This window comes from Danio aesculapii, chromosome 20, assembly GCF_903798145.1.
Source record: "Danio aesculapii chromosome 20, fDanAes4.1, whole genome shotgun sequence".
Classification (NCBI taxonomy): Eukaryota; Metazoa; Chordata; class Actinopteri; order Cypriniformes; family Danionidae; genus Danio; species Danio aesculapii.
The window spans coordinates 45265742-45292182 of NC_079454.1; the positions used below are offsets into that span (position 1 = coordinate 45265742).

A 26441-nucleotide genomic window follows, 5' to 3' on the forward strand; every position below is an offset into this window, starting at 1 on the left:
TTGCATAAAATGCGTTAGGGTGGTATGGTGGCTCAGTGGTTAGCACTGTCTTCTTACGGCAAGAAAGTCATTGGTTTGAGTCCAGGCTGGGTCAGTTGGCGTTTCTGTGTGGAGTTTAAATGTTCTCCCTGTGTTGGTGTGGGTTTCCTCCGGGTGTTCTGGTTTCCCCCACAGTCCAAACACATTAAAAGTGTAAAACTTATGCCGTTATAGTTGGCGGTTCATTCCGCTGCGGCGACCCCTGATAAATAAGGGAGTAAGCCAAAGTAAAATGAGTAAAATGCGTTTAAATATCAGTTGTTAATTTTTTTTTTCTCTCTACAATAGGCCTTTGTAAGCTGATGTATGACTGCATAGTTTTATGATTAAAAAGCTTGTATATAACTTTTGATTTAGGGCAAGGCAATGGTGATTGAGAGCAAATCAATTTTCCTCAGTAGTGGGATGTATTTATCTGAACATAATAAATCAGGATAATCAAATCAAGTGCGCTTCATTCCAGTAAGTGTTTATCTTGAAATATTACTAACAATAAAATATATGCTTATGTCTACTACAAAAATCAGTTTCAAATGTTTCACGACATAAAGACAGAAAGGGATTTGGTTTACAATGATCCTAAATGACCATTTAATAGATATAAAAGTCTAAGCTATAAATCAGAATGCATAAAGGCTTGTGCAATAGTATATTGTGTACTACAGGTATTTCTGCCAACGGTGCAAAGTTTTGATTTTTCTCGCATTTATTCAAACTTTATTTATTACAGACTAGGGCTGCAAAGTATATAATTTCAGCATCAATATTGAAATGTGCGCATCCACAGTAGTCACATCTGAATCTGCAATATCGAATCGGTATTATAACTGACCAGGAGCCAGTTATGTGCTTGCAAGACAAAGTCAGACTGAGCATTTAAATTCTATGAGGTGTCATTTAAAAATGGTACAATATGTACAAAAGCAGCATTTTAGGAGCAAAAAAACAAACAAAAAAACTATTCTTAAACCTGAGACATTTTTGTTCATTTTGGTGGCATTTTTGCCTCAAACCCTGATCATTTCAGCTACATGAACAACATTTTGTTAATTATTTGAAGTATCAATATGTGCAGAATAAACAGATGTGTGTGTGTGATTTAGACAATATTGAAATCATAAAAGAATACTGATCAGAATTAGAGAACATTTCACTTATTTTTTATTTATTTTGGTCTGATGGGAATCATTTAAAGTTGTTATCAAACTGGGGAAGACTGGATACAAAGTTTTTAAAAGTAAAGTGTTGATAAATAGTGTTGAAGCTTATTTGGCAACATGTGTTTTTTTTTTCCCAATTTGTTCATAACATAATCAGGAGGACATTTTCACGCAGGACATTAAACCCCATTACACGGCAAAATAGGTAAAGCAGTTTGAAGAAGCAGAAAACAGTGAAATAACGAAATGGCCAGTCCATAGTCCTGAAGCAAACCTGATTGAACTGGAAAATGAAAGTTCTATTGGAAAGTTCTATTGAAAGTTCTACTGGAAATCTCCAGTCTATATATTTATTTATTATTATTTATGTTATATATATATATATATAAAGTTGAATACAAAAACTGTGAAAGTTTCATTCATTATCAAAAATTACATCAAAAAAGGGCTGTTTAACTGACAAAAGATTTTAAGCATAATAGTTTTTATAATTATAAAATTCTTTAGTTTTTGCCATGATGACAGCCTCAAACCCTAATAATTTCAGACCATGTTCTTATTTGCTCAAAATTGCAATCAATTTGAAAATGAGATTGGCCAAATGTTTTGTCTGCAAATCAGCTCACTGAATGTGATTATCAGCTTGACCGATTGATCAGGCCGTCTCTAATTAAGTGCTAAATTAGATTAAAAAGTTTGAAAATGTTGTTTGTTGTTGACTACAAATGAATCTTGCTTTGTGTCTGTTTTTAGTACGGCAGAAGCAGTTCTGCAAGAGATGGACAACATCAGCAGCATTCGGCAGAGTCGGGAAGTGGAGCGCCTCCGCATGTGGACGGACACTGAACTGGTGACTCCTTCTATCCTTCAACACTGATGATTAAACAGCAGAGCAATTGAGCCGCCTTATTTTCTATCTCATTAAGCAAAAGATTGCCCACTATACTGAGGTTATTAAAAACCTGTGTTACTCTGAAGCATTGGCCTTTCTCTTCAGTGTGGGCTGGGAACCCACTCATGACTTAACTCAAAAACTAAAGACTCTGTTGCTCCTTTGGTTCTTAAACATTTCTCAATTTGATGTTTGTTTGTTTGTTTATTTATTTATTTTCTGCTGCAGGAAAACATGGATATGTACTCCCGCGTAAAAAGGAGGAAGTCTCTGCGGAGGAACACGTATGGAATGCAGTCGCATCACAAAGTCATGAGCAAATCAAAAGACCCTGAAGAGGAAGAAGGAACTGAAGGTACACGCACAACGTTTTGTTGAATATTTAAAGTGTGAATTTGAGGAAACAGGCGTGTGTGGGATTTTGGACAATATAGAAATTAAAGTATATTTAAAAAAAATTATACTGATCAGAATTCAAAAAAATTTCATTTTAGTGATGAAAGTTTCATTTATTTTGGTCTGATGGGAATCATTAAGTTTGATATCAAACTGGGGAAACTGAGTACAAAGTTGTAGGTTGTGAGCCTCTGTGGCTACATGACAGAGAAATGTTTGTCAGAAGCTTATTTGGCAACATGCAACATTGTTCAACACACAATCATAAAGAAATTTTCACATACGACAATTAAACCCCTTCACACATCAAAAAAGAAAAAAAACAAACATTTGTTTAAACAAGCAGAAAACTTTGACATGATGAAATGGCCAGCCCATAGTCCTGATCCAAACCTGATTGAAAACTACTGGAAAATCCTTTAAGATGAATCTTCAGTTTATATTTCCAAAGTGCTGTTTAACGGAGAGAAAATTAAGCATGACAGTTTTTATAACTAATTTATAATAATTAATTTCTTTTGTTTTTGCCATGATGACAGCTCTGTATTTTACTAGTTACCTTGTAAGATAGTAAGCGCAATTTAAAAGGGTTAACTAGGTTCATTACTGTGCATTCACACCGAAAGCGGCGAGAGCGTCAAAGGAGCTGGAAGTCATTCATTTTCAATCGGAGCAGGTGACGAGGATCGGCGTGGTGTGCCAGTGTGTCGGCCAGTGTGGGCATCGAGGAGAGTTGAAATCATGTCAACTTTTTGGTAATGAGCTATGACGTGGTTCAGTGGCAACCAATCCGAATGTAGAAGTCCACCCAGTTGTTCCCAAGGGTTTGATTATTGAGGTTGCCTAATTTCCAATTATTTCCAATGTTTTCTTACAGTGGCAAACATAAAGTTACTGACCAGTTGTTGTGCAATAATGTTATATATATATATATTTTTTTAAAAGCATGAATCTCATGCCGACTATAACAACAGTACAAAACAGTATTGCTGCTTCAGAATATTTCAGACATATGGACATATTGGATTAGTAGAGCAAAGCCACACCACACACAACAACTTAATCTTCCATGGTTAAATGAATTTAGTAAAAAGCGAGCAACATTTCCACTCTAGAAATCATGTTTTTATGCAGGAATGTAAGTGATTTGCTGATATGCTGCAACGGCCCCTTTAAATAAGATCAATGTAGCGAATTTTGATGTCAGAGCGGCCAGAGTGAACTTTCATGCTCTTGTTGACTTTGGTGTGAACGCACAATCAGGCTAACTAGGCAAGTTAGGGTAATTAGGCATTCATTTAAATAATATTGACTTTTAAACATTTTGAAAAAAAAAAAAAAAATTTATTCCAGCTAAATTGAAAGAAAGGAGATGTCCGACAGCAGATTCAAACGTTAGAGGAAATACAATGAAACTGTCTTCGCTGTTGAACTTCTGAAATGTATGAAAAAGAATGACAATTTCACAGAAGGACTAATAATTTTACCTTCAACTGTGTATATGAGTTGTTTACTGTCACATATTGTTTTGGTCTTGATTATTTCTTGTTTGTTCTTAACCATGTTTTTTTATTTTTAAGAGTCTCATGAGGAGGGAGAGGAGGATGAAGATGTAGAGGCTGATGATGATGATGATGAAGACGATGAAGGAGACGAGGCAGAAGAGGCCGGAGAGGAGAACGACAGACCGTATAACCTCAGGCAGCGTAAAACTGTGCAGCGTTACGAAGCTCCCCCTATAGGTGCTTGCTCTAGATAGGTTCACACTTGAGCACTGAAGCTTTCACCCAACCTTTCTCTAATAGCCTTGAGCATCTAAAATAGGCCTGTGTGTTAAGCCCAGATTTGATTCGAATGGTCTCTTTTTTTATTCTTAATTTTTAATTAATTGTAGTGAAAATAGATTTAATACAGATGCTATAGAGGAATTACCAACCTACGGCACACATGACGTAGTTCCCGGTTGCAAAAAAAGACTGGTTGCCATAGCAAACACACTGCTTTTAATGCCAACTGCAGACGTCTTTGGCTAAAAGGGAGCTGAATCGAATGACGAACTAATTAAAAATGCTCGACTCTGCAGTTCTCATTTCAGTTCACGCTATGCTGAATCATACACATTACTCATTTTTGATTGCAGCAATGATTTCAGCAAAAACAGTTAAATATGGTTATTGAAACTGCGGACACTGCATGCTCAGAATGAAATATAAAAATGCATGTTCACATACCCTGCCGTACAGATGCCGTTCGCTGTCAGAATGCAGTTGTTTTGCTTGTTGATGATTATTCAGGCATTGTACAGCTTCGTCTTTTTCCTTGTCTTTGACTAGGCAGAACCTCGTTTTTTAGCACTACAAAGTTTTGAATGTGGTAATATTGGAACATTGTTTCTTGCACATGAACACGCAGAACAAAATTGTTGGCATCCAAAGACTTGTAAGCCTTTAACTTCTCTCGTCAAATCACTTGGAGTTTCAATGAGATAGTTGTATATTTTGGGCTGGATGCTTGGCCATTTGGTCTTATCCAATATCCCTTGGGAGGGTGCTAACGTGAATGGACCTGTAATAATATATATATAATAAGTAATCAATATAACTAATTTCTAAGACAACAACAAACTCTGTACCGCATCGGTTGTCATTCCCTCGCTGTAAATGCTAGCCTCCCGTTTTTTTCTGCAACCTCGCTGCGCGCGCATACTGAATGTTTACAAAAATGGTAATTCGTCTATTGATATTTTTATGGCATCAGTACATAGTTAGTTATGGACAGAATGAAAAGCCATGGATCTGTATATTTAACTTGATTTCAGTTACACATGACTAAAACAGAATCAATCTCTTTCAAATGCATACAATGAGTAGTCAGAATATGGATTTTAAAAATATGTAAATAGTTCATTATATATTTGCATATACACTGCATATATATTTTAAGGCATGCAGTGTGAATATTAAGGTATGTTGGATTTTTTTAAGAACCTTTTAATGTGTTTTCTCAGAGCCAGTGAACAGGAAGCAAAGTAAGGGATCTCTATTCGACACGCACCGATCTCCTGCAAGAAGAAGCCATATTAGGTGAATAATATACATCTGTTATATTCTCAGCAGTTCAGTTTACATGTACATGTCCTTGTTTTTATTGACCATTTTTGTGTCAAGGGAGTCAACAGGTTATAATACAGAATTCTGTATGTATTACATAATTACACATGGCAGAAATTTGTTCATCTGACTTCCTAAATACTTCAAAATATAATTCAGTAACTTGCAATACCTGAGAGCTTTTAATACAATTTAAGAAGGACAATAAAAAGTCAATAAAACATAAATATTGAAGAAAAACAGCAGGGTAAAGAACAAAGTAAGGGTGTATATATATATATATATATACAAAAGTATATGTGTGTGTATGTGTGCGTGTGTGTGTGTGTGTGTGTGTGTATATTTGTGTGTATATATATATGTGTGTATATATATATATATATATGTATATGTATGTATGTGTATATGTATATATGTATATGTATGTATGTGTATATATATATATGTATGTATATGTATGTATGTGTGTATATATATATATATATATATATATATATATATATATATATATATATATATATATATACAGTATATATGTATATATATATATATATATATGTGGATGAAACTAAACAATTCTGTGTTATGCTCGGCAGAGTAAAGAAGCACGCCATTCACAGTAGTGAATCGACATCATCATCTGATGAAGAACGTTTCGAGAGGCGGAAAAGCAAAAGCATGAGTCGAGCTCGTAACAGGTGAGGTGACATTATAACTGTTCTGTACAGAGTGAATTTTTGTGGCTCATTACAGTGCAACACTCATCTGTACTGTGTGACAGGTGTTTACCCATGAACCTGCGGGCAGAGGATCTGGCCAGTGGCGTGCTTCGAGACAGAGTAAAAGTGGGTGCCAGTTTGGCCGACGTGGATCCCATGAATCTGGACACTTCTGTGAGTCTATAGTATATTTATACTCATGTCATTCAGTTCATACTTCTGAATCATTTATAGGTTTGGATTGTGGAAAATGCTTTGTGGATCAGCATATACTTGAAGTCAGAATGATTTGCCCTCCTCTGAATTTAATTTTCTTTTTCAAATATTTACCAAATTATGTTTAACAGGACAGTGAATTTTTCACGGTATTTCCTATAATATTTTTTCTTCTAGAAAAAGTCTTATTTGTTTTATTTCAGCTGGAACAAAAGCAGTTTTTTCCCTTTTTAAAAAAAACAAAACAATTTTAAGGTCAATATTATAAGCCCCCTTAAACAATATTTAAATAACCTTGCCTAAATAACCTAGTTAAACCTTTAAATGTCACGAAGCTGAATACTAATATTTAAAAAAATATCTAGTAAAATATTATGTACTGTCATCTTGGCATAGATGAAAGAAATAAGTTATTAGAAATGAGTTATTAAAACTATTATGTGTAGAAATGCGTTAAAAAAATCTTCTCTCTGTACTACTGAACTTAGGGAGGGGGGAAATACAGGGGGATTATAATTCAGGAGGGCTAATAATTCTGACTGTATGTATTTGTCTCTTTCAATGCAGGTGAAGTTTGACAGCGTTGGAGGTCTCACCCATCACATCCAGTCTTTGAAAGAGATGGTCGTCTTTCCTCTACTTTATCCACAAGTGTTTGAGAAGTTTAAGATTCAGCCCCCAAGGTCTGACTTTTTGCTTATTATAAATACTCTTTTATTTGTGTGTGCGAATGTAGATTTTATGTTAAAGAAATGATGACATGGATTTATTGTTTTAAATATGAGGTAAAATGTAAATATGATTGATGATGAGTGATGATGTATTTTTATAACACTAAAAACAAATGTGTTTGTGGAAAATGTTTTTTTAACCCTCATCCTGGTCAAGTGTTAGCCAGAGAGCGATTGAATGCAAGTGGGTGGAGTCCACCAGAATATATGCAAATATATAATCTCCCGTGACATCACTTGCCACCTTGTTAACAATCAAGAGGTTTTTACAACTCGATTAAATGCTGTTTATAATGAGGAGGATGTCTTAAGGGTTGAAACTAGCAGGATGTCTCAAAGGTCGTGTAATAAATACTACCATCATCTGCTCAACCTGAACTTGCTAAACTATACAAATGAACTTGTGCTATACAAATAAACATGAATTTTTCTGTTAAGTGCAAAAGAAGATATTTTGAAGAATGTTGGAAACTTGTTACCATTGACTTCCATAGTATCTGTTTTTCTTTGGACGTCAATGTTACATTCTTCAGAATATCTTCTTTTGTGCTTAACAGAACAACAACAAAAGAACAGTTATAGGACAAGTGAAGGGTGAGTAAATGATGGCAGAATTCAAGTTTTTGGGTGAACGATCCCTTTCCTGGAAAAAGAAACTCTTATGTCAAAGAAATCCAGGCAACTTAGATTTGTGGTGTCATGACCCTTTCAAATGTCTGTTACTGCCTGCTGTCTTGACATGTTTTGCTCTTCTGCAGAGGGTGTCTGTTCTATGGGCCTCCGGGAACTGGGAAGACGCTGGTGGCGAGGGCTTTAGCTAATGAATGCAGTCAGGGGGACAGGAAGGTTTCTTTCTTCATGCGGAAAGGCGCCGACTGCCTCAGCAAGTGGGTGGGAGAGTCTGAACGACAGCTCCGCCTGCTTTTTGACCAGGTGATCTAATCGATAATCTCACATCCCTGATTCAAGTATGACCCTGGGCAGTTTTCTGCTGACTGATTAGTAATATTTAAAAATGTTAATAATAATAATAATATTAATAATTAAATTTGTATAAGTATTATTCGGATTATTATTAATATGATTATTCATAATAATAAAATAATGTAAAATAAGTACTATATCACAAATGGTAATAATACACTGTATACAAACATATAAAAATATATATTTAAATACATTAACTGTAAAATGGTGTGTATATATATATATAGGCATGTATGTACAGTTGAAGTCAGAATTATTAGCCCCCCTTTTGAATTTTTTATTCTTTTTTAAATATTTCCCAAATGATGTTTAACAGAGCAAAGAAATTTTCACAGTATGTCTGATAATATTTTTTTTGTGGAGAAAGTCTTATTTGTTTTATTTCGGCAAGAATAAAAGCAGTTTTACAATTTTTGAAACGTCATTTTAAGGTTAATTATTAGCCCCTTTAAACTATATATTTTTTCCGATAGTCTACAAAACAAACTATCATTTTACAATAACTTGCCTAATTACCCTAACCTGCCTAGTTCACCTAATTAACCTAGTTAAGCCTTTAAATGTCACTTTAAGCTGTCTTGAAAAATATCTAGTAAAATATTATTTATTGTCATCATGGCAAAGATAAAATAAATAGAAATAATTAGAAATTAGTTATTAAAACTATTATGTTTAGAAATGTGTTGAAAAACTCTTCTCTCCATTAAACAGAAATTTTTAAAAAAAAATAAACAGGGGGGCTAATAATTCTGACTTCAACTGTGTGTATGTATGTATGTATGTATGTATGAATGTGTGTGTATATATATATATATATATATATATATATATATATATATATATATATATATATATATATATATATATATATATATATATATATCTATATAGATAAGCATATATGCGTGTGTGTGTGTTTGTGTGTGTATATGTTAGTGGTGTAACGGATCACATAATGTTTTTTTAGTCCCTGATCGGACTATTTTTCGAATCAGCCGAATAGAGGACGAGACTAATGTAATTAGCTTTTCGATAATTACAAAAACAGTACTTTTAGTTTTAACTAACATTAATAATCAGCCGATTAAAAATTAATTGTAAAATATTCAGTACTGTGAAAAATTCACTGTTACTACTACTGTTGCTGATGATGCTAAATTTAGAAATCTAACGTTATAATTTGTACAACCCATATTTAATTTAGTCTCATTTTAAATAAATGATTCAGTTATTCACTCAGTTATTATTATTTAAATCTTCATGTTTTATTGCTAGATGTGTCATTTTTAAAGAATTATTCAGTGGCATATTTTTGATGTCTGGGTGTTGCCACTTATTGTTTCAATAATGTAATTGCTGCCTACAACTTTCATTTTTGAGCATCAAGTTAAATGCATATGACGGTGATTTAAATCTTTACCATAAATATCAGTGGTTTTATCTAAACTATAAACTGTCATCGCAGTACTTCTGTGTTATTTGACTGTTTGTAAGCTAAAGACTGAATCTCTTGATTTTTGCGTTTGTCAAACACAGATTTGAATGCAACGATTGGAAGGATTAATAAACATATGCTAATCACCATAATTTACAATTTATGTTGCGTGGGTGTTGAGATCCCGATCTTTAAATGATTAAGCGTGCGGCTTACACTGAATGCGTTAATGCAGGCTAAACAAGTAGTGATAGAAAACAACTTTAATAACCTAAGAAACCCACCACAACCCAAATAGCCCACCACAACTTCTTCCGTCATTATTATATTTTACAGGAAAGCATAAATGCTTTTATACATGTGATTTAAATGATCACGTGTATAAAATCTTTATTCAAATTTAGGATTAATCTACCAGTAAAAAAAAAAAATGTATTAATCCGCGAGTCACGTGTGCTCTTAAAAAGGGTATCTCCTTGAATGTGACCGAATGTTTAATTCCTCCTGATGACTTGAAACCCACCATCAATTTGTACATAAACGAAACATGGCAAAGCGAATGGGACAACTGCATCAACAATAAATTATAGGAAATTAACCCGAAAATAAATGAAAGACATTTAGCAAACTATAACTTTTGAAACCAGGCATGATCAGACGGTCTATACCAGATGTGGAATTGGACATTCTAGGTTGACACATTCATATTTATTAAATAACGAAGAATCACCTAAATGTAATAACTGCCAGACTGCTCTTACCATCAAACATATTTTGTTGGCATGTAGAAGTTTAAATATGTTTAAAGAGTACTTTGGACATTTTTAAAAAGGTACCACCTGGAAGAGATTTACATTTTTTATCAAAAATAGAACTGAAAAAACATATTTAACTTTGAATACATTTTTTGTGAATTTTATCTTATTATATTTTATATATTTGTCTAAGTAATTTTTTTTTATATAATACGAATTTGTTTTTATCATGTAATATTTTAATGTATATCCATTTGGCCACGAAATAGCCAGAAGTTACTGATATGGCAATAAATATGTAATAAATAAATAAATAAAGTCACGTGTGCTCCGAACCATGGGTTGTGATCCGTACTAATTACGGATCAACCCCTAATATATGTGTATATTTGTGTGCATAAGTAACACATTATTTTAAATGGCAGTTTTTTAAATGACTTTTAATCTGATATAATTCAATATTTATCTATTCTGAATTGTTTATAATTAAATATAGATTAATGAAAAAAGTAATAAATGAAAAAAAAAATCATATATGATTATATGAATAAATGCAATAAAACAGGCAGTTTTCTACTTTAAATAATTGTTAAAAAATAACAACACATTTATTAAGAAGTTTCAGATATTTTTAAACAAAACATTTAATTTCCCTTTCCAAAGTCTCTTTTCATGTCTTGCCTATTCTTGTAGCATACCACTTGTTGCTTTTTAAAACTTAAAGTGAATCCCTTACACCATCCAGGCTGTGTTGAAGCGTTATCCAGACTGGTGATGTTTTCCTCTCCTCTCTCTCGACAGGCATACCTCATGAGACCCTCCATCATCTTTTTTGATGAGATTGATGGCCTCGCTCCTGTTCGCTCCAGCAGGCAGGATCAAATTCACAGGTAACACATTCACATTAATGGGGCAGGGCTTGCCAAAGGTTTCATCATCAGGATTATAAAAGCTCCTGAAGAACACCAGCTTGTTCAGTATGATTTCCACACAATGGCTTTTGGTATTACAAGCTCCAAATGATGGAAAACAAGATATTTCTTGCTCTTTTGAAGTACGAGGTTGATTCGCTGCCCATATTAACACATCAACAGCTCTTCCTTTTGCATGCTCTGTTATTTAGTAATGCGTCAGTTTTGGTTTTCTTATGGCATATGGCATTACATTTATTATTTTATTCAAATAATTATCAAGATGTAAAAGCAAAATCAGATCAGTTTATTTACAGGTAAATATATTGTTTGTAATTAAAGGATACATAAAAGTGTAGAGTACATATATTTATTGTGTAATTTTCAATTTTTTGTCTATTCAGTCAGAAGTAAATTTTTTATTCAGTGTTGAAAAACTTCATGAAAGTACGAAATTAACAACGGTCAATTTTTGTTAAACCTGGATTAAACAACAACAACAACAACAAAAAGAGTCTGGTTGACCATCTTGTTTTTGGAGTAAAAACTGTTTGATTAAAATTCCTGTCTAGTTACAGGAATATATGCACACAGACTTTTAATTTAACCCAGCCAGCCCCAGGTCTTTCGGTGAATTGTCATCCCATACAAAATCGCTGCGTTTAAGATAAATTTTTTTAAAAACAGCGATTTTCACTGCCTGGCTGAGATACAATATAAAGTGGGTATCAGACCAAGCAAGAAGCACTGCATTACATTTAGTTTTCTGCGCCATGTCTTTAAATATGAAAATTAATTATACCCCAGTATTTTCAATGGAATTTCTACGCTAGCCTGCTGCTAATGATGGCGCTAGCTTTTTTTTTTTTGCTTTTTTTACACTTTAACAACCAAATGGATGCTTAAGTCTACTTAACTGATTATATTTGAGTTACATTACAACATCAATGCTGTAAAAGGAATCTTATGAAATTGAAAATAGTCACATAAAGCTTTCACCTGAAGTTCATCACTAGCTGTGCATAGAGCCCATTGATGCATATTTACTGTGTTTGATTTCTCTATTAATTTTTCAGCTTCATTAAATATAACCTTTTTTCTTTAGGTCTTAGACTCTTATTGGCTTTCAAAATGTACTGCTTTTATTTTGTAATATTTTTTTTTATTTTTGTAAAATTGCATATTTACTTACAGTATAAACATGTTTTAAAAACATCATGGAAGTATGAAATTAAAGTAGTCAATTTTTGTTAAACCTATAGTAAACAAAGAAAAAAAAGTCTGGTTGACCATCTTGTATTTGGAGCAAAAACAGTTTGATTTCAATTTCTGACCCGTTAATTTATCCATCTCTACTATGTTCGATTTCTCTATTATTATTTCAGCTCCATAGTGTCCACATTGCTGGCGCTGATGGATGGTTTGGACAGCCGGGGGGAGATAGTGGTCATCGGTGCTACAAACAGACTCGACTCTATCGACCCTGCACTCAGGAGGCCCGGACGCTTCGACCGGGAGTTTCTGTTCAACCTGCCAGATAAAAAGGTGTGCAAATCCTTTTCCACTTTGCTGAGGATTATGTCCATTGCCTGCAGCCAAAATGACAGTCGCTTCTCTATGTCCTGCACTCAAAACGCTTGCCCTCAAAGAAGTAGTCTGACTGCTCGATTTCTAGCCTTTGCAGACAGTTTGGTCACTGAAACGAGTCCTTTATCTTTGGTTATCAATGATTCTGTCTGTTTAAGCTGTTGACAGCCTGACAACTAATATGGCAATTAAGTTTGAAAGTTTGATGAGAGTTGCATAAATCTGAGCCTGTTTAAAGCACATTATGAGTAGTCTTTAAGCCTTTAGTGATACCTTTAAATTAGAAGTAATTTTTACAGTCAAACATTTGAATACTACTACTACCTTTAAATCTGCATCAACATCTTTTACTTCATCTACCTGTAGTACTACTACAACAACAACTACTACTACCACTACTACTACTACATCTAAATCTACATCAACATCTTCTACTACTACATCTAAATCTACATCAACATCTTCTACTACTACTACAACTACTACTACTACTACATCTAAATCTACATCAACATCTTTTACTACTACTACTACTACATCTAAATCTACATCAACATCTACTACTACATCTAAATCTACATCAACATCTACTACTACATCTAAATCTACATCAACATCTTCTACTAATACTACTACTACTACATCTAAATCTACATCAACATCTTCTACTACTACATCTAAATCTACATCAACATCTTCTACTACTACTACTACTACTACATCTAAATCTACATCAACATCTTTTACTACTACTACTACATCTAAATCTACATCAACATCTTCTACTACTACTACTACTACTACATCTAAATCTACATCAACATCTTTTACTACTACTACTACTACATCTAAATCTACATCAACATCTACTACTACATCTAAATCTACATCAACATCTACTACTACATCTAAATCTACATCAACATCTTCTACTAATACTACTACTACTACATCTAAATCTACATCAACATCTACTACTACATCTAAATCTACATCAACATCTACTACTACATCTAAATCTACATCAACATCTACTACTACTACTACATCTAAATCTACATCAACATCTACTACTTCAACTTCATCTACTAATACTACTACTACTACATCTAAATCTACATCAACATCTTCTACTTCAACTTCATCTACTACTACTACTACTACTACATCTAAATCTACATCAACATCTACTACTACTACTACATCTAAATCTACATCAACATCTACAACTACTACTACTACATCTAAATCTACATCAACATCTACTACTTCTACTTCATCTACTACTACTACTACCACAACAACTACTACATCTAAATCCACATCAACATCTGCTACTACTACTACATCTATATAAAAATCTACTACTTCATCTACTACTATTATTACTACTACTACATCTAAATCTACATCTACTACTAATACTACTACTACTACATCTAAATCTACACCAACATCTACTACTACATCTAAATTTACATCCACTACTACTACTACTACTACTACTACATCTAAATCTACACTAACATCTACTACTACATCTAAATCTACATCCACTACTACTGCTACTACTACATCTAAATCTATATCAAAATCTACTACTACATCTAAATCTACACTAACATCTACTACTACATCTAAATTTACATCCACTACTACTACTACATCTACTACTACATCTAAATCTACACTAACATCTACTACTACATATAAATCTACATTCACTACTACTGCTACTACTACATCTAAATCTATATCAAAATCTACTACTACATCTAAATCTACATAAATGATAATATTAATAATCAATAGAATAGATAATTAAATGTATGTTTGACCACCCCATAACAGTTTATACCACTGTGAATGCATAATTGTGCCAATCAGTTTGGGGGGAAAAAAATCATTCAACAATCTGAAACCAGCAGATCTAAAGCACCTATTAACATCGAAAGTGTTCAAGACATTCGTGAAATAGCAAGCTGTCGAGTTTGTCGAGCTGAGCTAATTACACCGAATATCATTGGATAGATGTGCAAAACTTTATAACTTCTATGATTGTCATAGTTATTCCCCAGCATAGTTTTTAAGTGGGCTAAATGTAGCTAAATAAATTGTTGAAGCGTGTGTTCTGACGTCAGATCTGTGTCAGTGTAATTTCTGAATGTGCGTATGCAGTAGTTTGTCTTCACAGCAGGGTGCTTGCTAATCAAACGCTAGCTCATATGTTTTCACCAGCCCTTTAAGTGTTTATGATCAAAACAGTTTTGCTGTGCATTTGTTTAATCTGTACACTGTCTGTGTTTTGTGTTTATGCTCACTAACAGGCTCGAAAGCACATTCTAGAAATCCACACCAGGGAATGGAGCCCCAAACTAGCCGAACCCTTCATAGATGAGCTAGCTGAGAAATGTGTTGGTAAGACTGATGGGAATGTGATGCATTTCACTTTTATACCGACTAGTTTGAACATAACTGTATGTTAGTGTCAAGCCAACTCTGTGACAAAAATCACAGCCAATCAGAACATGTTTGATATTCAGTCTATATTTATATTTATGTGTAAGATATTAATATTATTTGATGAATACAGTTGTCCCTCGCTATAACACGGTTTACCTTTCACGGTCTCGCAGATTCACAGATTTTTTTTTTTTTTTTGTGCAATTTGACATGCTTTTTAAATGTATTTATTTTTTTAACATTTTATTTATAACAGCACATTGTGTTCTGCATCCTGATTGGTTGCAGACGCTGTACTCGTACAGTACAGAATGCGTTGTGTGAGTTGGCAGAGAAACACCTGAACAAGCTAATCAGGGCCTGCTTCTCAATTCTAAGAACGCAGAGAACGGACTTGCGTTCTTGTGAAGACCGGTCTTGCCAGGTGTCCTCGGAAGAATGAACTCGGGAGACCATGAGAACAGAGAACGCGTCCTCTGAGAAATGAGATGCTGTCAAGTGACCTTCACGCGTTTTTAATGCTAAATTACTCAAACGTTACAGCATTCATACAACGATTTTATTGTTTTTCCACTTTTCAAAATATAAACTCTGCATAAAAACATTACAAATATATGTTGCACAATATAAATAAAACCGATTTTTATACTAATTTCAACAAATAAACACCCTTAATGTGTTTATTCCTTTATTAAGACTTTCATAGTAATGCTTATGTTCACCGTTTTCTTTAGGGAAACTCCTGAGATAAGTAAGTGATATATCTCTGAACTTACAAACAAATCTATATAAAATGCTGCACTTCCCACCTCCAGTTGCAATGACTTCTGGGACTTCTAGAGCGAGTTCGTTGCTCAAGTCTGCATCAGTGCGTCCTCGATATCAAGAACACATCCGGGTACTTTCACGCGTCCTCCGTTCTTGCGGTTTTGAGTTTTGGAACTGAACTTTGGCAGTTGATGATGACGTTGCACGAGAACACGAGGACGCAAGGCCGCTGAAGAACGCATATTGAGAAACAGCCGTTGTCTTACTAGGTATACTTAAAACACCCGGGCAGGTGTGTTGAGGGAAGTAAAATCAATGGGGGAGAAAGCCTTCTCTGTTGCTGCACCTAGGTTGTGGAATGCTCTCCCTTATTCTGTAAGAAATGCTTCCACACTAGCTAGTTTTAAGAAGATGCTAAAACTCATCTTTTTAGGACTGCATTTTTACATTCTTGATTATTCTGTGTGTATTTTAGAACTTTTATGTATTGTGTTTCATTGCATGTTTGATTTCTCTTTTGTTGTAGCGCTTTGTGTCTTAGAAAAGGGCATTATTAATAAAATAAAATGTATTATTAAGTTGGAGCTAAACCCTGCAGGGACACTGGCCCTCCAAGACCGAGATTGGTGACCCCTGCATTAACCCACTCTTTTAACTCTGGAATTTTGGGAGTTTTCCAGTGCTATGATGACTCAAGCCGTCACTGAAATCCCCACCGTGATCACTGTGAACTCTCCTTTTGTAATATTTGTCATCTGTTCCTTATCTCCCTGTAAGCATAATCTTGGTGACAGTAGTATTAATGTTCCAAGCCATTCACTCAGAATATTTAGGGTTTGGTGCCAAAAAGGCTGAACTAGTAAACAGTACAATGACGGGCCTCTATCTTTTGGACATTTCCAACAAATATCATTATTTGCTAAACCCATAAAATGTACAAAACGTTTTAAAATGTACAAGCGTCACACTGCTTTTGTAAAGAAATCTACAATTTCTCGGTCTCTCTGAAGCTGCGTTGAGACGATCAGAATTGCATAAATCACTATAAGTGTTAAACGTGACTTAACCATTAAAGTTGCCCATGTAGTGTTTTTGTCATCTAAATATTTCTAACACTCCCTCATTTCTCTCTCCATGTCTCAGGTTACTGTGGTGCCGACATTAAAGCACTTTGCACAGAGGCTGCGCTGGCGGCTCTGCGGCGGCGTTATCCTCAGATCTACGGCAGCAGTCAGCGTTATCAGCTGGACGTGGCCTCCATTGTTTTAGGGCCGCAGGACTTTGGTCGTGCCCTGCGCTCCATAGTACCTGCCGGACAGAGAGCCCTCGCTCCACCTGGCCAGGCCCTTTCCTGTGTCCTAAAGCCTCTTCTGGAGCCCACGCTGAATCAAACACTGGCCTGCCTGACGCGAGTCTTCCCCCACGCAGAGCTCCTGCACAGGGAACACACACACGGTATCCTTTTTTTTTGTTTGTTTTTGACTTTTTATTGACTTAAAGGTATAGTTCACCCAAAATTGACAGTTGTTAACAATACATCATTTAAGCATGGATATCTCAATGTGAGTATCTGAAATAGTCACATCGCTGGATTACATTATTTATTAAAGATTAACAGATAAAGATGTTATTAAATATTAATATTTTATTATGTATACAATGATGACCATCTTATTTTAAATTTGATTGTTAAATTTCTGTACTTAAATACTGTTAGTCTCATAACCGTAATGCACTGTTTGTTTATTTATTTTTGCTTATAATTTATTATAATTTATGTAGATGCACTGTATAGAAAAAGACTTGATTATCCGAGTCGATCTAAATTAATAAAATCTTTTCAATTATTTCCAAATGGAGATGTTCAAATTATCTGCTAAAATTATTTTTATCAAAATATATATCGCTTATATCGTGCAAAAAACTAAATGTATGTGAATGTCATATTTTTCCAATATCGTGCAGCCCTTATTGTCATTTACTCATCCTTCACTTATTCCTAGCATGTTTGAGGTTTTTTTCTTCTGCAAGATGAAGCAAAGCAAGATATTCTGAAGAATGTTGGAAAGAAATAGCCATTGACTTTCATGTTTTTTTTGTCCCTACTATAAATGGCTTCTTTTCCCCAACATTCTTCAGAATATCTTGTTTTGTGTTCAACAGAACAAATAAATGAATAAATTTTTTTGAACCCCTTAAGTCAGGGGTGTCCAAACTCAGTCCTGGAGGGCCGGGGTCCTGCATAGTTTAGCTCCAACTTCCTCCAACACACCTGCCTGGAAGTCTAGTATACCTAGAAAGAGCTTGATTAGCTGGTTCAGGTGTGTTTAATTGGGGTTGGAACTAAAATATGCAGGACACCGGCCCTCCAGGACCGAGTTTGGACACCACTGCCTTAAGTGATGAAATTATCTTTTTTTTGGTGAGCTATCCAATGAAGTTCAAGAGACACAGAAAGTACAAAAACTTGACTTATCAATAAGAAAGTCATAAACAACAACAAAGGTTAACATATATTACAGAAAATTAAAGTGGCAAATAATTCAATAATTTTATTAAAGTTATTACTTTTTAAAATCATTATTCAATTTTTTCTGTTTTGAAAATTTATTTTTGTTGTTGGATTTACAGGATATACAAGAGTTATTTCATTTAGAAGAGATACAGCTTATTTCTACTTTTAAGATAAAAATATATTATTAAAATAAAAAAATCTCTTGCTTGTAATATGAGCATATTTACTGTACAAAACCTGTCGGTGAACTTTGAGGACAAAACATAAAGAAATAAAATAATTGTTCATTAATTGTTATCAAGTTAAAATGTTCAGTTAATCGAGATTTAGATTTTAGGCCAAATTGCCCAGCCCTACCTGTTTGTGCTTCAAATAGTTTTTATTTGTATTACTTGTAACATTTTCCAGTACTTGACCCCTGCTTAAATTTTTCTCAAAAATGTATTTGTGAAGTAAAAATGTTTTATGAACAATAAGATAATTTGCATTTGATGTTAAATATAAAATGTGCCAGGAGTAAGATTGTATTATTGAATAGAGCGAAATTAATAGAGCACAACTTTTAACAACTCCAGTTGATCCAAAGTGCTTTACAGCAGAACAGATAAATAAAAAAAATAAATTAAAATATCTAAGTAATAATATGTAAGAATGAAAATAGCAGGCATGCATCAATTTAAAGCTAGAGATTAAAAATAAATCTTTAGATTAGATTTAAAATTATACTGGAATATAATAAAATAAAACCGCTATTTCTGACTATTGCTGACTATCCAGTTAATTTTATTTTTCTGTTGTAGTTAAAGAGGTGTCATCATAATGCATCACAAGAGAATCGGCAGAAGTCATATAAAGTTGCTTTTCTGTTATATTAGACACTGACAATCATCTGTTGGTGGAGGACTCGTACAGCGAGGATGAGGAATGTCTTGGTGGTGCTTCCATTTATGAAACGCAGTCAGGATCGCCGAAGAAAGCAGCTTCCTGCACGACCCATAAACCCTTTCTTCATTTTACCACGTGAGTCACTTAATTTCACTCTGAACTTTGTTTTCATTCTCACATCATTTGCTAGATTTAGAGGATCACTTTTCTTGTTGTAACGTTAGAGAGTATTATTTATAACAAGTTTATGAAGTCATTTTTAGTTCAAGTTTAGTGTTGATACAGTGCTCAGCATATATGAGTACACCCCTCACAATCTCTCATTTAAATGAATATTTTTCTATAGGAATCTTTACAATATTATCTTTACAATCTCAAAGGTGGTCAGTCAAGGGGCAGGAGAGTAACATTAATTTTGGAGAAGACTCACATAAGCAAACACAATATCGATGAGTGAGGGACAAATAACCAATAACGAAATGCGATAAAGTGAGTTTTATTTACAAAAGGGAGTGATAATAAGTGCAAAGAAAAAGAAAAAATAAATATATATAGAACAATAAATATTCACGAAAATATGTCGAAAATCAAAGGCAACAAACTGGACACAAGATGTTTAAACCGGTAACTGGGAGAGTTTAAGAGATGTGATGCGTCCAAACAATACACTGTAAAACCCAACAGTCAACTTTATTAAATGAAATGAGTGGAGTTAACTCAGACTTTACTGAAAATTAATTCGACTCATTTAAAAAGAGTTTTGAACTCAGTGTTGAAGGTAATGAGTTAATTAAATACCTCATTACTTCAACTTAAATGGAGTAAGTTCACAGTACTCGTATAGATTAGTTTTTCAACTCAAATGGTTTGTAGCGATCAGTTTCCTCAAACAGCTTGAGTTGCCTTAACTTATTGAGTTTTACAGTACTCAGTTGGTTTGAGTTCTCTTTATTTATTGGGTTTTACTGTGCTCGAATTGCTTGGAGTAAGTTGGAGTAAGTAAATGGAGTAAGTTCACAGTACTCAGGATAAGTTTTTGAAATTAAATGCTTTGTCGCAATCTGTTTTCTCCAACGGTTTGAGTTACCTTAGCTTTTTGTGTTTTACAGTGTAGAAATAAAGAAAACAAAACAACCTATTCTAATGGCCCAGTTTTTACCCTATCCCAGACGAGCCCCCATGTGTAACCCACCGGTCCTACTGTACCCAACCTGGTCTGAGCTGAGATCGAACCGATGATTATTTGCATGGGAATCAGTTGGTCTAACAAGGAGGCTATAGACTATGGCCTCTAGCATCTGTCGCTAGAGCACCTTCAGAATCTAGAGGAGTAAGGTTTACCTGCATAGCACTTTGCTAGCTGATCTCCGCTGGCCTACACTATAAGAGAAAAACAAAAATACAGCGGATGGAGCTCGCCCCTAACCTAGTGTGTCTAACAAAAATGAATTTCAAAGTCTATGTGTGTGCAATGTATGTCACATGACATTCTTATCTGTCCCACTCTCCAACCTCAGATGAGTGTAAAACTGATGGTGGACAAATGGACAATAGACGACAACAGCCGACGTATACCAAAATGTAACACACTAACTGAACGGATTGAAATGATTCACTGACACACACAACACAGAAATTCAAAGTAACCGTTTTCAAGGTATACTGCGGTTGGAAAACCATTTTTTTTTTTTTTTTTAAATAATTGTTTTTTGTTTTTTAGGACAACAGTTTCTCCAGCAGAAAAGATTAAATGATCTGAAATCTGTGTTTTTGAAATTAATGAAGACAGCAGAATGATTCATTTGAATTATTCAGCCTGACATGTTTACTGCTCCAAAATATGTTAAATGTTTCTCAAAATAAAATATTTTGTTCAAAGAGGAAACGTTTTAGTTTTTACACAGACATTTAAAAAGAATCTATTTTAGAGCAGTAATCACAATACTGTGAAACCGTGAAATTTTTATCCAGAGTTATCGCACCGTCAGAATCTTATACCAGGCCATGCCTATGCGGCTGGATTGGAGACAGTATGATGACGTCAAGGGGGATACGGCAAACAGCTGAGCAGCGTGAGACAATAGGAACCAACTGTAGAGATGAAAGCAGAAAAGAGCAAAAGAGAGAGAGAGACTGGAAAAAGGAGAAAAACTAATTATGATCATGAATCAACACAGGACGTAACAATAATATTTGTGCATATATATTAGATTAGTCAGTACTGAAGCCAAATCTGGAGCTAATCTTAAACAAAATAATCTGGACCTTAAACAAAATAACTTACGATAACAGTCCAAAATGAGTACACTGAAATTGATATGTTAGGGTAAATATTAAATAAAATATTTAAAAAGAGAAACATTTAAGAGAAACTAAATTTTTACAAATTTTGTTTGTTTTTCCCAATATTTATCATGAATTTAAATGTATGATCTTTCTATTTCTTAAGATGTTTGGTGACTAAAATAATATTTTAATAAATATGTCCGTTTAATAAATCTGTTTTGTTCAAATGCACAGAAATATATTACCTATATTCACTGAGAAATGGATAAAAATATTGGGGTGTACCCAATTATTTTGAGTACTCTGTTTAAATCCTTAAACCTACATAATAAACCAATGCTGGGTTTGGCTGCCATCTGTTGGAAAGCTCTAGAACTGGCAGTCGGCACTGAGAGGGCTTGTGTTCTTCATCTGACCTACTTCAATTGCTTTTACATTGATTTATTCATCATGGTTCAGTAAAACTATGTTTTATGGCTTTAGCTTGTGATCATCAATACTTGAAGCTCCTCATACTTAATAAGATGTTGGCGAGGGGTTCATATTAATATACAGTATAGATGTCAAATTAATGAAAATCTGTCCTTCCTAAAGAGCTGCCAACTTTATCAATGATCTTCTTTATATCTCTTCATTATATTATTGAAGATTTAGTTCGCTGTAGTAGCTTGATTCCACTTGTCAGCAACTCTTTTCTAATTAAGAAACCATGGCTGTGTCTTAAAACTAATCTGCTCCCTTGTGTAAGTGCCATATCTGTGCTTTATTGGTGCACAGGTTTGATTGGAATGTTCTCAACTCTGTCAAAAATGCACAGAGAGAAGGGTGGGTGGTTGGATGGATTGATATAAATATGGATGGACAAATAAATTGTTAGATGAACAGTACAATGGAGAAAGAAGGGATGAATAAATGCTGAGAAAAATTGATGGATGGATATAAGGTTGGATGAATAAACCTTCGGAGGGATTGATGGAAGGATGGACGCACGAAGAGATAGATGGTTGGATGTATACTGTAGATGATTGCTTGATGGTTTGGTGAGTGAATTATGCACTTTTGATTAAGGGATAGTTTGATTGTTGGATGTCTGCATGGAAGGAGGAATATAGGATTAGATAAACAGTACAAGAGTGGATAGAGAGGTGGATAAATGCGGAGATGCATAAATGGATGGATGTATAGATGGTTGGATTAATAAAAGGATGGATGGATGATAGATGGATGTATGAGTGAAAACATTTTGGATAACTGTATAGTATGATTGATTGAATGTTGGGTAGATAACTAGATAGATGATTAGATTTATGGTTAGATAAATGGATACAAGAATAGATGGATGTTTCTTTTTAGAAACGCTAGGTAAAACAGCACTGTGGACGTGGAACGTTTATTAGTGTAAATGGGGCCCAATGCTGCGTCTTAAAACTAATGTGCTTCTAGTGTAGGTGCTATTGAGTTTAATTGGATTTGCATGTTTTCAGCTCAACTGTGTCAAAAAATGGATAGAGAGAAGGGTAGATGGTTGGATGGATAGATGAATGGAGAGAAGAATGGTTTGGTGGATGGATGGATGGATATAAACATGGATGGACAAATTTATTGTTAGATGAACAGTACAATGGAGAATGAAGGGATGGATAAGTCCTGAGATAAATATATTGATGGATGGATATATGGTTGGATAAACATTTGGAGGGATTGATGAATGGATGCATGAAGAGATAGATAGATAGTTGGATGTAGATGATGGCTTTATGGTTAGGCGGGTGAATAATGCATTTTTGATAAATGGATAGTTTGATCGTTGAATATAGCGTTAGATAAATAGCACAAGAGGGGGTTGAGGAATGCTGAGATGCATAAATGGATGGATGTATAGATGGTTGGATTAATAAAAGGATGGGTGGATGATAGATAAGTAAAAACATTTTGGATAACTGGATAGTTCGATGGATTGAAAGTTGGGTAGATAAATGGATGGAGGATAGATTTATGGTTCGATGAATGGATGGATGTATGCTGAGATGCATGACTTGATGGATAGTTGAATTGACAGGGTAAATGGTTTTATGGGGCAATGTATGGGTGGATATATGTATACATGTTGATGGATAGATGGCAGTTAGATATATTTTATCGTTAGGTGAATGGATGCATAGTTTGGATGAATGATTGTTTGATCGATTGATTGGGTAGATAAATGGATGTATAGATATAGGTTGAGATACATTTGATTGATGGTTAGGTGGATAGAACACTGGATAGATAGATAGTTGGATTGATGGAGGAATAGATTGATGGATGAATTCATCCAATTTAGCTGAATTGATTAATAGATAGATATATCAGCATCCAGATGAAAGTATACATTCTTGAATGGATAGATAGTTGTTCCAGTTCAATTCATGTTTATTTCTATATCGCTTTTACAATGTAGATTGTGTCAAATCCGCTTAACATAGAAGTTCTAGTAAAGTCCAGATTTCAGAGTTGAAGTTCAGTTTAGTTTAGTGTGGTTTAATTTTCACTGCTGAAAGTTCAAACACTGAAGAGCAAGTCCATCGATGCGCAGGTCCACAAGTTCCAATCCAAGCAAGGCTGTGACGCGGAAAAAGAAACTTCACCAACTGATAAAGTGAAGGGAAAAAAAACCTAGAGTAACCAGGCTCTGTTGGGCACGACCATTTTTCCTCTGGCAAAATTCCAGTGTGGAGCTGTAGTCTAGGCGCGTTGTATAGATAAACAAATGGATTGATGATAGTTAGAGAGGTATTTAGTTGACTGGATGGATAGAAGACATATTAATGAGTACGTGGATTGATTGTTGTATGGATGGTTGGATAGATAGATGGATGGATGGATGGACTTGTGATCCAAATGTTGCAGGCTTGACTCTGGGATTGTAGATGGGGGGACTGTATAGTTAAAGTTAGTTGAAGTTTATAAATTATTATATATTTTTCCCCCCAAATAATTCCCTAGTGATGTTTAACAGAGCAAGGATTTTTTTTTCACAGTATTTCCTATAATATTTTTTCCTTCTGGAGAAAGTCTTATTTGTTATTTCGGTTAGAATAAAAGCAGTTTTTAATTGTTTATAAACCGTTTTAAGCTCAATATTATTATCCCAGTTAAGCAAATAAATAAAAAAATGTCTGCAGAACAAACCACTATATAATTACCCTAACTAGCCTAGTTAAGCCTTTAAATTTCACTTCAAGCTGAATACTTCAAAGATCTTAAAAAATATCTAGTACAATATTCTGTACTGTCATTATGACAAAGATAAAAGAAATCAGTTATTAGAAATGAGTTACTAAAACTATTAAGTTTACAAATGTGTTGGGGAAAAAATATACAGGCGGGCTTATAATTAAGGGGGCTAATAATTCTGACTTCAACTGTAGATTTTCCACCCTCAATACCACAGCTGAGGTGAATCCCTCGAGAAAAGCAACTGCTCCCTGGGCAGCACACTTCTCTGGGTGTGTGTTCATGAGTGTGAGTTGCTTGGATAAAAGTGTAAATATAAATGTTATGTTCTTTTTTCCCCCCTCCCTTTCAGTTCTGCCTACCAGCAGCCCACCTCTTACCGGCCGCGGCTGCTGCTGACGGGACCCCAGGGTGCAGGGCAGAGCACACACCTGGCCCCCGCTCTGCTGCACCACCTGGAGAAGTTCACTGTGCATCGCCTCGACCTTCCCACGCTTTACTCTGTCAGTGCCAAATCCCCAGAGGAGTCCTGCGCTCAGGCAAGCTCAAATCACTCCTGACAATTCACACATCCTGTGTCTGGAGCAATAGGCTTATAATCATGTTGCTTTTATTTTATGTAACTTTTACCACTAGAGGGTGCATATTCACAGCAAACAGAGGTGTATTTTAATGATTCAGTGTGATATCATGAGAGTTGTAGTCTTCATTACCTCCTGGACATGTGCAGAAATCATGGAAGAGCGAAAGTATTTACCACTTATTATCATGGTAGTATGAAGCAGAGTAAAGCTAAAAGTTGTTGAGTTGAAACGAGCTCTGAAGCAATTTCTAATGTGCACGGCATGACACTAAAGCAGCGGAGCTCTTATTATGCTACACCTTCTGGGTTTTCCACTCATGATCACATGGAGAAAAAGCAGCACTGTTTTATCAGACATTTCAGTTACATTTATGTAAATCGACCGTAGGTAATAATGAATGTTGTCTATCCAGGTCTAAGATGGACTGTGAGATCGTTTTTAGTTTCTTATAACCTTCATAAGATGTGTATGATATTATTTGACCTCTTAAGTTAACCTTTAAAACTTTTTTGTATAAAAAACCAAATATCATTATGAGCCATGGGCCGAAGGTAAGTATACCAAACTGTATAACATTAAAGTGGCCATTTGTAATTTATTTCCTAATTTTTTAAAATAAATAAAAAACATTACTTTAAATCGTATTAACTAATGTATCATAACTTTTAAAATGATAACTTATTGCAAAAAAAAAAAAAAAAAAACGGAAGAGTGAGCAGTGAAGTTCAATGCTGAATACACTTTGCCTGGCTTTGTCCTCCATCCGTCAGGTGACAGTGTGTACAT

General features: G+C 34.5%; 1 protein-coding gene across 2 annotated transcripts in view; it reads left to right on the forward strand.

Moving 5' to 3' along the window:
* atad2b (ATPase family AAA domain containing 2B) overlaps positions 1-26441 on the forward strand; it is a 201145-nt gene that overhangs the window by 14884 nt on the left and 159820 nt on the right. For both annotated transcript variants that reach the window (XM_056480747.1, XM_056480748.1), the window contains exons 5-18: positions 1953-2049; positions 2320-2446; positions 4068-4229; positions 5495-5570; positions 6194-6295; positions 6379-6490; positions 7100-7215; positions 8022-8196; positions 11242-11330; positions 12737-12896; positions 15266-15356; positions 17313-17624; positions 19560-19704; positions 25424-25610. In XM_056480747.1, coding sequence (XP_056336722.1) covers positions 1953-2049; positions 2320-2446; positions 4068-4229; positions 5495-5570; positions 6194-6295; positions 6379-6490; positions 7100-7215; positions 8022-8196; positions 11242-11330; positions 12737-12896; positions 15266-15356; positions 17313-17624; positions 19560-19704; positions 25424-25610 — 1951 coding nt within the window. The remainder of the gene's footprint in view (positions 1-1952; positions 2050-2319; positions 2447-4067; positions 4230-5494; positions 5571-6193; positions 6296-6378; positions 6491-7099; positions 7216-8021; positions 8197-11241; positions 11331-12736; positions 12897-15265; positions 15357-17312; positions 17625-19559; positions 19705-25423; positions 25611-26441) is intronic.